The sequence below is a fragment of the Schistocerca serialis genome, chromosome 4 (assembly GCF_023864345.2).
Source record: "Schistocerca serialis cubense isolate TAMUIC-IGC-003099 chromosome 4, iqSchSeri2.2, whole genome shotgun sequence".
Lineage (NCBI taxonomy): Eukaryota > Metazoa > Arthropoda > Insecta > Orthoptera > Acrididae > Schistocerca > Schistocerca serialis.
In genome coordinates, this window is record NC_064641.1 from 485144807 (window position 1) to 485157420 (window position 12614).

Genomic DNA, 12614 nt, shown 5'->3' on the forward strand with positions numbered 1-12614 from the left:
AATGGTCGTCTACCTGCTGAATGATTTTATGCCACACTTATAGTATGCTACATATACAACCATTTGCTTATTGTGAGCATCTGTATCGCGTTATTCTTCAGTGCAGTCAGATCACTTCATGACACATTTTTGGGGCCACTATTCATATTGTGTTGTGGGCACCTTTCATCGGCGCCAACCTATGTACAACTTTTATGTCCACTGGTTTAAAATTTATAATGCACGGACACCATACACGCTTAAGGCCTGGGAGATCCTGTACGTGAAATCCCTACCCGACACTGCCTTTTAATGTGATTAACAAGTGAGATGCTGTCTACGGCAGCTCTGCAAACAATTGGAGAGCCGCCGGACCGGACTCTCCAGTGTCCGCTGGAGGAGGCAAGGTCGTGTGGAGGGTCGCCGGGCGTGGCTCTGCAGGTATATAAACCCGGGCCTTCCTCTGGTCAGCACAGTCTGCGCCGCCGACACAACACACGCAACATGTACAAGCTGGTGAGTCGCAGGCAGCCTCGTCTCCTACAGGCTTCATTAGCTTTAATTCACTTTCGTATTAGAGATAGTCGCAGGCGTACGCGTGAATCGCAATACTAATCAACATAATGCCGACAACTCCTATTACTACCAAGCAGTGAAATGTTCGTTAAATGTTTTGGTCCCCTATTGTAAAATACATTGTATAAGTTAGATTACTTGGGTCTTATTTGCGTCATAACGGCTCTTGGAGGACTGTCAAATTGAGAAATGAAATAGAACAGTTTCTTTTTTAATGGCGCTTTCTTTTTTCCGCTTCATGAACATACTTTTTTTGCGAACGTGCTCTTTAGCGACCGTTGCTATATACAGGGTGGTCAGAAAATGTATGAAATGCTTGTAGGGATGTTTCAGGGCAGGTTGTACTGAGACATAAATGTTAAGAAAGAAATTCGATACGTTGCTCAGTTTCGGAGTTATTTAGCATAGAAGTTAGCCAATCTGGGCGTCGCGCGCTCGCATTCAAGCGGCCTGCCAGGGGCGGTGTTGCGCAAAGAGTGCTTTGTCTCGTTAGCTGAAACTTGAATTTACGCGGGCGACGATCTGATAGGCTAACTTCGATGCTAAATAAATCGGAAACGGCGTAACGTATCGAATTTCTTTCTTAACATTTATGTCTCAGTACAACCTGCCCTGTAACACCCCTACAAGCATTTCACACATTTTCTGACCAACCTTTACAGTCAAACTGTAACTGTTCGGTCACTGTTGCAACAAAGGCGGAAGCGGTGATTGATAAAAATCCATGGCGACGTGGTCACATACCGAGAAAACCTTGACTGAATACAAATCTTCTTCATCTAGAAAAATTTTCGCTTACCAATTTTACATTAACAGATTATCAAATTGCATAAAAATGAATCTTGAAGGTAACGCTCACCTGACTCGTTTCTCATTTTGTAATAAGTCTTGCTAATGATACGAAAAATTAAACAGAAAGAGCACTAGCAATCTGATATTGCCTCACATTTCTTTCTTCAAATTCACTAGATCTCGCATCAATTCTCTTAAAGTTGTGTCTGTCATTATGTTACGGTGTTTACAAGCTATTTCCTCCAAACGTGAAAAATAAAGGCATTGTTACAAATGCCTCGAAACATTCAGGCAATTGATTTATTTGCGTTTGCTCATGTGTGATCCTACTTGTCTGTACCACTCACAAATTTCTCCTTGAACTCCAGAGGTAGCAAAATTATTCCTTTATGTATCACAGCAACACAAAGTGAATAGGTTCTTTGCAACTAATTTTCCTGGAATTATGAAGTTATTCTAATAACAGAATGGACGCAGTTTACAAATAACCATAGGCTTCCTAGTATCGCACAATTTTCTTAATTTCCAGGAATTTTTTTTCGCAATGCCAACTGTACAACAATTTTGGAACACAACGATGTGAGACGCGTGCTGTGTGCTTACAGGTGATCCTGCCCCTGCTGTTCGCCGCCGTGTCGGCCGGCTACCTGGGAGGCGTGGCCGTGGCGCCAGCGGCCGTCGCCGCCCCCGTCGCCTACGCCGCCCCCGTGGCCTACGCCGCCGCCCCCGCCTTGGCCGTGGCCCCCGCTCTGCGCGCCGCCCCTCTGGCTGTCGCCGCCCCCGCCATCGCCGCTCCTCTGCCCTACGCAGCTGCGGCACCGATCCTCAAGATCCACTGAACGAGAGGATTACTGCAGGCGTATTGCCATTTGTAAATACATAAATAATACGAAATACATAACCAAACAAATCTAATTTATTTTGTGTTCTTTTTTACAAAACCTCCTGAAAAACATGGTTCTGGGTTTCAGGGAAGAATACGCACTGTAGTGAAGTTTCAACAATAAGTTGTGAGCTATCACTTTCAAAGATTAACTCTGAAGCTGAACCGCTGACTCATCTCTCACCTTACAGTCGCATGGATGATAATCATTTGAAAAGCAAGAATAATATTTTATCAATATTATTGACACTACTTGTCTGCATATCTGGAAAAATCGTCGCACCACAGCAGAATACAGACAAATACTAAAAAACTATATTATATTTACACTGCAATTTGGAGGTCGCAAGAAATTTTAACCAAAAAAAAAAAATCAAATCGCTCTCAGGCATTTACCTATGCATCAGAAAGTGTTGCCGATGGAGGAAAACGTCTTTTTGAGGCGGAAAATTGTTCTTCATAGAATTAGTTACCTAAAACAGAACCTGAAGGAACAGAGTACAACATAGATATAGATTATTTTACTCTAATTACCGAAACTGCAGACATGCAAAACCACTTCCGCACCGTGTATCAGATACTCGTACATTTCACAGGTATTACTTCACTGTTCGTCGAGACCTCTTAGTTCGGCAGAACTGTGGTGTCAGCCCTGTTTACTATTTGCTTTTTGTTTGTGGTATGAAGATTATGTATGCAGTGGCTGTTTGCATAATGTATGAAGAAAATGAAACTCTAGGAACAAAAATTAAATCATCCGGAATGGATTGCAGCTTCGGATTTTAAGTGGACTTGACTGCACACGGTCCACAGTAAAACACTGCAAGATAACTTTTTCTGGTTTGATGGGGTCGCATTTAAAAAGAAATTCGCGTTGTAGAAGGGACACATTCCAATAGAGACATTACAATTCCCTAAGTTCATTGCCGTTCAGGCGACGTGTGAAGACGTTACTGTGGCCTTAAAGGAATTACAAGTAATGTTTTACAAGGAATTTGGAGACACTGTCAATCTTACGTGTGTTTTCAAGCTCTTGTTGAAAGCGCCCCTGTTCATCGTAATTCCAGTTTTAATGACAGATCTCTTAACGACAAAACTGTGCAGGATGTCTATATTTCTTTCCTCAGATAGATTTTCCATATCTGCACAATGAGATTGCAAAAGTGCTACAATACTTCGATCGAGATATTTGTGCAAATAAACTTTTTTCGATTATGAAACTAAATAAGTCCGATTAGCAACTTGAGCGTGAAAGGCTGTGAAATTGTTTGCGTCTGTTGTCCGTATGCCGACAGTTTGTACCATACAAAAATTATAATACGTCTTCAGCGTGCAAAAAATAATTAAATAATAGGAAAATTTGTTTTTTATGATCTATGTTGTTGCTGTATGTGAAATATGAAACCAAGTTGTAATCAGAGCTGCTTCACTGACATTAAAGGCGGCGCGTAAAATATTGAAACGATCTGCTCTTACTGAATGTGGTATCTGTGTTTAACGTCTCTACGTTAAGTTTTGTAGTTATTTCTGCCTATGATAGATAGCTTACTTGAAGCTCATTATCACACTTAATGGATATTTCTGACGTATTAAAACAATGATTGCTAAATTAAACGTTATAACTGTAGTTATAGGATAAATATCATTATGATATTTAATCAAGATATTTGTCATACAACTGATTACTATGTTGCTAAACTGAATTCCTTCACCGTGTATTTCCTGTCGATAGCGGGCATGCGACGAACTATTGTTAGTCTTTTTCAACTGTTACTGTGCAAGAAATCGCTCTGTGGTGTCTACTGTTTGTTTCACCTTGTGTAGTAACACCTTAACACATGGAATTACGTGGTTTCATTGGTTTTCCAGAGACAATGTTTTTATTTGAAAACGTGTCATGCAATAAATGTCGTAGTGAATGACAACCTTTACATTTGTCATTTGTTTTAGATGAGATTTTTATTAAATACTACTAGTTACCTTGGAGAAGCAGCCATTCTCAAGTGCCCAAGATACGTGGATGTATCATCCCCGTAAACACAATAAAACAAAAAGCACAATGATGGTGTATCCAATGCATCTTATAGGTGGGAGTGAGTACATATTCGAAACTGCTCACCAGTGCGTAATAGAGTTCTTAGATAAAATTATATGTTGTATCCTGGAAACGATGTTTTCATTTTAATTTGTCGAAGATGTGGCGTACACCAAGCGACTACTCGCTTGACAAACTACCAGTATAGCTGAATAAAATTAGACGTTGTATCCTGGCAACGATATTTTCTTTTTAATTTGTCAAAGATGTGGCGCCCACCATGCGACTACTCGCTTGACAAAGTACCATCATAGCTGAAACTTCCGTAACTAGCGCTTAATGTGAGGAATTTTAGTGCTGTACACGTAACAAAGTTAATGTATTGAGCTTTGACTAAGAGATTAATAAGGCATATCACATAATTGACTAATAAAATGTGCGAAACTGAAGTGAGAGGATCGGAAAGCCCCTGTCGCAAGTGAGTGAAAAGGCAAACTTATAATTTTCAGGGTACATCGATTCGTCAATGGAAAGGATTCTTCGTACAAAAAAAAAGTCAGGTATGGAGATTATACAAAGAAGAGCAGCGCAAATGGTTGCAGGTTTGTTTGCTTTTTAGGAATGGGTTTGGGGATTTTGATGTGGTGGTGGTCGTGGTTAGTGTTTAACGTCCCGTCGACAACGAGGTCATTAGAGACGGAGTGCAAGCTCGGGTTAGGGAAGGATTGGGAAGGAAATCGGCCGTGCCCTTTCAAAGGAACCATCCCGGCGTTTGCCTGAAACGATTTAGGGAAATCACGGAAAACCTAAAATCAGGATGGCTGGAGACGGGATTGAACCGTCGTCCTCCCGAATGCGAGTCCAGTGTGCTAACCACTGCGCCACCTCGCTCGGTGGTGATTTTGAATAATCGCGGCTAGTAGAAACGCGAACATTGACGCCTGTCTCGTTAAACCATTACAACATACGCCACAAACCAGTTATAGGGGCAGCTCTACGAGCTTTTCGATCCCTCACAATATTGTTCACAACATGCCGGTCTGAGGCGTTTCGTACTACTCTCTTGAAGGTTGTCCACCTGCATTCAAATCACGAATCAAATGTTTGACTGTGGATGTTTAACGTAATCTGAAAAATGTTTCTTGTCGAAGTAGAAATGCTTTCTAATATTCCTATTCGCACTCAGGAGTTAGCGATGCTATAACGGCTAATTATCCCTGACTCTCTTCTCTTCGTTAAGTGAAACGAAATGTTCGCGCCTGTTTGTAATGGAAAGATCTAAGGCACCAGAAATCGAGCACTAAATCTTCATACACTCGCTTTTCAAAGTACTGATGTGAGTTTTACCATGGATAATGCCGCAAATGGACACTAAATAAGTCTACTTACACTCAAACGTAATGACACCGAAGTACTCTGGACCGAGCATGCAGGAGATGCGTGCACGCATGTGACAGCAGGCGATTTGTGCAGCGAAATCACGGATTACGGCATTTTCTGTGGTGGGATGGTCTCTCCGGTACAGGAGAGCTTCTGTGAAGTTTGGAAGGTAGGAGACGGGGTACTGGCGGAAGTAAATCTGTGAGTACGGGATGTGAGTCGTGGTTGGGTAGCTCAGATGGTAGAGCACTTACCCGCGAAAGGCAAAGGCCCTGACTTCGAGTCTCGGTCCGGCACACAGTTTTAATCTGCCAGGAAGTTCCAATACTGAGAAAGTTTATAGAATCGGCATTTGAAGCTGAGTGCAGAACGATCCTACTGCTGCCAACATACACTTCGCTTAGGAACCACGAAGACAAGATGCGTGAAACTAGACTCATATAGATAGTCGTTTTTCCCTATCTCTATCTGCGAGTGGAACAGGAAAGGAAACAACTATTTGTGGTACAAGGTACCCTCCGGCACACAACGTACGGTGGCTCGCGGAGTATGTACGAGTATGTAGGTGTAGACTTCAGTAACCCTTGCAAACAACCACAGGATGCAGAATATCTACAAACTGCTAGTACTGACCCGCCAGATGTACAACTGATACACATAAGGAAGTGGTGTGCAACTTTCACAACACGTGTCACTTTTTTAAACTTGGATGGAAACTTACCAAAAAGGTGATCGTTACAACCACAAATAGATGGTCAAAGTGTTCTCGACAAATAACAGAAGACACAAGAGAATTTCATGGAAATAGAATAGTGAGAGAGAGTATTTTAGCAACCAACACCTTTCAGCTTTCCAGTGACGTGCATATTTCGAAGAATACAGCGTGAAAATATCAGCATCTTCCAAAAAAAGAAGAGCCAAATAATTTTTAAGCCAGCCTTCACCTCTGTCAGCGAATTATCCAACGCCGTGCCGCGGTGTCGGAATTCTACGGTCCATGTATTTAACGAACTGCGCCAGTTTCAACTACTATCGCATTTTTGGCTGCCGCAATATTCAGGTTTCAGGTGATTAAAAACTACATGAAAACTTGTCTCAAATTGTCAGTTATGATTTCCTACTAACTTGTGAGCTGCAATACTACCTTATATTGCTACCATCCAGTTTGAATGCTTCCACAGTTATTAGAAACTTTACAACTTGTTGCCCGAGAGCTGCTATGTTTTCCAGATGGCTGACCGCCAACTCTCTTGAATATAAATGCTTGTGAGTCCCAGCACAACGATACACTCACCGTTATATTGGAATTACAGGACCTGTCTCTTCACCAGAGTGATTGTCGGAAGTCACTGAGAAACTATCTTCCTGAGGTCTTGAATGATGTAGTTGACGTATTAAACCACAATATAAACAGAAAAGAAATTGGTTCATAGAATCTACCTGCTTGTCACATCAGAGATTTCCGAGTCAGGGTGGTTAAACTGTATACTCTTTTGAGATTGGGAGATTTGGGGCGGTGGGCGGAGAACTTTCTGCAGTTTCTACAATCTTACACTGAGTTGGCAAAAGTCGTGGGATAGCTATAAGTCCGTGTCCAGATGAAGGTAGTATCGCGTATGAAAGATACAAAAGGACAGTCTTTCGACAGAGCTGGATTTTTACTCAGGTGATTCACATCAGAAGGTTCCCGACGTCATTATGGCCACACGATGGGAATTAACAGACCTTGAACCCGGAATGGTAGTTGGAGCTAGACGCATACGACATTCCAATTCGGATATCGTTAGGGTATACAGTATTCCGCGATCCACAGTGTCAAGAGTGTGCCGAGAATACCGTACCTCAGGCATTACCTCTCACCACAGACTACGCAGTGGCTGACAGCCTTCAATTAACGACAGAGAGCAACAGCGTTGGCGCAAAGTTGTCAGTGCTAACAAACAAGCAACACTGTGTGGAATAACCGCAGAAATCAATGTGGGATGTACGACGAGTGTATGCCTTAGGACAGCGAGGCGATATTTGGCGTTAACGGTCTGTGGCAGCTGACGACCAACGCGAATGCCTCTGCTAACACCACTATATCGATTGGACCCTAGACGACGGGAAAGGTCTGGTAGGGTTCGAGTGTGGCTCAGATCCCACGCAGCCATAGATTCAAGTTGTCAACAAGGCATTGTGCAAGCTGATGGTGGCTCCATAATGGTGTGGTCTGTATTTACAGAGAATTAACTGGGTCCTCTGGACATTCGGATACTTGGAGACCATTTACAGCCATCCGTGGCCGCCATATACCCAAACAACGATGGAAATTTTGTGGATGACAGGGGGGCATGTCACTGGGCAACAACTGTCCGTGATTGGGTTAAAAAACATTCTGGACTGTTTGAGCGAATGGTTTGGCTACTCAGACGACCCGACGCGAATCCAATTGAACATTTACGGGACGTGATCAAGAGGTCAGTTCGTACACAAAATCCTGACCCGGAAAATCTTTCACAATTATGAGTGGCTATGGAGGCACCATGGCTCAATATTTCTACAGGGGACTTCCAACGACTTCTTGTATCCATGCCACGTCGACCTGCTGCGCTACGCTGGGCAAAAACGAGGTCCGACACCATATTAGGAGGTGTCCTCTGGTTTTTGCCATCTTAGTGTGTGGCAGTAATGGAAGTACAATTCTTGACAAAAAGAAATATGGAAAGTTCTGTGACAACATGTCGGCCTGGCGTTACCTTGGTTTTCGATTCTATTGCTGTTTACGAAGCTGTTGTGAACATTCTCTTAGGGAAATTTGTTTCGATTTATCAATGATTGCGGTATACGATTCATTGTGCTAAATTTGGTGGGCAGATAATAGGTCAGTCTTATTGGCACCATGTGCCTCCGTGAAACCTCGTAGTTAGGGCACTAGCTTGTGAGGTCTTAGCCGGCGGGAGTGGCCGAGCGGTTCTAGGCGCTTCAGTCTGGAACTGCGAGACCGCTCCGGTCGTAGGTTCGAATCCTGCCTCGGGCATGGATGTGTGTGATTTCCTTAGGTTAGTTAGGTTTAAGTAGTTCTAAGTTCTAGGGGACTGATGACCTCTGGACTGTGTTTGTTATTAGAGTAGATCACATTATCTTTGAGGTCTGGAAGTATGTTTACAAAGTTTGTAAGTGTTCCATGCTCGAACTTGAAGGCGCAATATTTTGTTGTTGCAGAAGATGTACCAACAGTGCGTATTATTTGTGAACAACGAAAGCAACAGTTGACAGAAAAAATTCAAATGGCTCTAAGCACTATAGGACTTAACATCTAAGGTCATTAGTCCCGTAGACTTAGAACTATTTAAACGTAACTAACGTAAGGACATCGCACACATCCATGCCCGAAGCAGGATTCGAACCTTCGACCGTAGCAGAAATGCGGTTCCGGACTGAAGCGTCTAGAACCGCTCGGCCAAACAGTTGACAGAAGGTGACGCTGTAATAGCAGAGTTTACTACACTTGTAATAGATGAAGAAGCATTAGATGAGGAGGCACCAGATGAAGGAAGTGATAGTGTCGTGGCTGAGAGATGAAGCAATGTTACCAGTGGCGGACTTCCAGGGGAGCAACGGCTCATCTTATCGGCCATCACCTCCAAGGAAACTAACGAAGTTCCCAGTAGGATATCGGGCTGATACGTATAAGATATGTTCAAAATAACCAAGGGAAAATATGGAAATGTTGATCATCCTGGTCTGTGTCGTCCTAGCTTAGCAGTTGATATGATAACGCACCTGAAAATTACAACAGATAAAGAGAAACATTGTGTTACTACACTTCGAAAACAGACTAAAAACATCATTCGTCAAAGCAAAAAGTTTTTCAGGATATGATGCGTCGTGGATTACGTGACCGTTTCATAGAAAAGAGACAAGAAAACGCAATAATAAATGAGCATTCATTGAGACATTGGGTTTCACCCATCACAATTCAAAGCTACCTACTGATGGGGAAAGAAATTGAGAAGTAAGAATAAATAACGCAGAAACAGTGGTGAGAAGTTCGCTCATCAAAAAGTAGTAAATAAATCGGTAGTTCTGCATAAGGGCTTTCTGGGTCTCAATAGTAACAGTCAGTCATCTGTCAAGGAATGGCGTTATTGCTCATATGAAGCTTTTCGGAATTAGCCATCATCAGGCGTCCATGGAATACTGCTGCACGTATGTATACGTTTCCAATTGTACGTAAACGAACATTCACAGATTAGTAGCCCGAAACGCACCATATGAGCAATAAAGTTATTCCTTGGCCGATATTTGACTCTCACCATTGCGAACGAGTCAGCTTGTATGCGGAACTACAGATTACTGTAACAATGGTTGCCTGCCTCCTGCATGATTTTATGCTACATTTATATTGGTAGCAAGTTATTTCAAAGAAATGGTTCAAGTGGCTCTGAGCACTATGGGACTTAACATCTGAGGTCATCAGTCCCCTAGACTTAGAACTACTTAAACCTAACTAACCTAAGGACATCACACACATCAATGCCCGAGGCAGGATTCGAACCTGCGACCATAGCGGTTCGCGGTTCCAGACTGTAGCGCCTAGTACCGCTCGGCCACAACGACCGGCCATGACACTTCTTCGGCGTCACTATTCATGTTGTGTTGTGGGCACCTTGCATCAACACCTCGTATGAAATTTTTTATGTACAGACACCACATTTGCTTAAGACCTGGGAGATCCCATACGTGAAATCCCTATTCGACATTGCCTTTTAATGCGATTAACAAATGTGATGCTGTCACCGGCAGCTGTCCAGGCAATGGGAGAGCAGCCGGACTCGGCTGTCCAGGGTCCACTGCAAGAAGCAAGGCCGAGCGGACGGTCGCCGGGCGTGGCTCTGCAGGTATATAAACCCGGACCCTCCTCTGGTCAGCACAGTCTGCACCGCCGACACAACACACGCAACATGTACAAGCTGGTGAGTCGCCGGAGAAAGTCGTATCCAGCTGGCTTCATTCGCTTTACTTCACTTCCATGCTGCGCTTAGAGATTTTGATAGCCGTATACTTTATCGCCAACAATACTAAACAACATAACACCGACCAACAATACTAAACAACATAACACCGACAACTATTATTACCAAGCAGAGAATTGTTAGTTATTTATGTTGTTCCCTGATTGTAAAATATGTTGTTTAAGTTACGCTACTTTCATATTATTTATATCAGAAAGGCCATTTCAAGGGCGCCAAATTCACAAATGAGAACGAACTAATCCTTTTTCAACGGCGATTGCTTTTCTCCTCATCCAGGAACACATTTTTGTCCGAAACTGGGCTTCAGCGATCGTGGTTGTGGTCACTGTGTTCCGAGTGTGTGACTGAGTCGCCAAGGGGTTTTATAACTTAATTTTTCGGCAGATGTTACAACAAAGGCGGAAACGTTGATTGACAAAATTTTACGATGACATGGTCACACACCAGAAAAACCTCGACTTAGCATACATTTTCTTCCACTAGGAAAATTCTAACCTCCAAGCGTTACACTTATTGAACACTGCACTGCATAAAGACTAGTTTTGAAGCAAACGTTCACGAAACTCGAGTTTCAATTTGCAACAGTTCGTTGCAGAGAACATGGGGAGTTAAACAGAAACCGCGTGTGTAACTTGATGTTACCTTAAATGTACAAATTCACTAGATTTTGAATATTTCTCTGAAAATTTTGTCTATGTCATTATGTTTCTGTGCTTACATGTCACTGCCTTCCAGAGCGAAAAATAAAACATTGTTACAAATGTTTCGAAACAATGAAGCCTGCCGCTCATACGAGATGTAAGAATTATATTTAACGTTACGCTGAGGTTGACATCAGTAAAGACAAAACAGTTTACCCGCGTAGGACAAGGATGCGAAACGAAACTGGAAGAGTCAACAGCATAGGAGCCATCGTTACTTTAGACTTAGCAATTTAGGGAAGGAAGAAAACGTAAACCTCACGCATGAGTGAGCCATCTGAGAGCTTCGGAGTGATGTTGGAACACAGCGACGTGAGACGCGTGCTGTGTGCTTACAGGTGATCCTGCCCCTGCTGTTCGCCGCCGTGTCGGCCGGCTACCTGGGAGGCGTGGCCGTGGCGCCAGCGGCCGTCGCCGCCCCCGCCATCGCCGCCCCCGTGGCCTACGCCGCCCCCGCCATCGCCGCCCCCGCCTTGGCCGTGGCCCCCGCTCTGCGAGCCGCCCCTCTGGCTGTCGCCGCCCCCGCCATCGCCGCTCCTCTGCCCTACGCAGCTGCGGCTCCTATCCTCAAGATCCACTGATCGACAGGATTACTGCAGACGTAGAACCATTTGTAAATACGTAAATAATACGAAATATATAACCAAACAAGTCTAATTTATTTTGTGTTCTTTCTTCACAATTTCTCCCAAATATCGTCCTTCTGGGATTCAGGGAAAATATATGCGTTGTAGTCTAATTTTACAACAAGATCACGTGAGCTATCACTTTCAGAGATAATCAACTCTGAGGCTGAATCGCTAAGTCAACTCATCCCTCACCTGACTCAGAATATATAACTGTGACTACCTAAACTACAGGCCTTGCAATATCACTTTCGCATGCTATATCATATACATTTCACAGGAATTGCTTCATAATTCAGGGAAATCTGGTACAGCGCAAGCGTTTTGCCGTATGGAAAGGTTTAATCTATGTTAGTCCTCAGTATCATCTAGTACTTGGAAAGTGCTGATTAAATACTTTTAACTGATCAACAGTGCTCATATCCTAATACCAAGCGAGGTGCGGAGTGGTAAGACACTGCACTCGTATACGTGAGAGGAGCATTTCTAATCCCCTCTGGCCATGCACCTCTCACGTGATTTACCCTAAATCCCGAAGGCAGATGCAGGTAATATGAATTCAACTATCACTAAGTTTTATGACGTCTATTGAGTTGCAATAATCCAATTAGAGAGTTCGATTCG

At 43.2% G+C, this 12614-nt stretch overlaps 1 protein-coding gene across 3 annotated transcripts; it reads left to right on the forward strand.

Moving 5' to 3' along the window:
• Positions 1-374: 374 nt before the first annotated feature.
• Positions 375-12021, forward strand: LOC126475192 (cuticle protein 38-like). Of its 3 annotated transcripts, none has more exons than XM_050102835.1 (2): positions 375-495; positions 11703-12021. In XM_050102835.1, the coding sequence occupies exons 1-2, from the start codon at positions 484-486 to the stop codon at positions 11943-11945; spliced, it is 255 nt and encodes an 84-aa protein (XP_049958792.1). In that variant the 5' UTR covers positions 375-483; the 3' UTR covers positions 11946-12021. The 3 variants fall into 3 exon arrangements, with proteins under 3 accessions (XP_049958792.1, XP_049958794.1, XP_049958793.1); XM_050102837.1 differs by lacking the exon at positions 11703-12021 and adding an exon at positions 1953-2262 and having other exon boundaries at positions 443-495; XM_050102836.1 differs by lacking the exon at positions 375-495 and adding an exon at positions 10508-10603.
• The last annotated feature ends 593 nt before the right edge of the window (positions 12022-12614 follow it).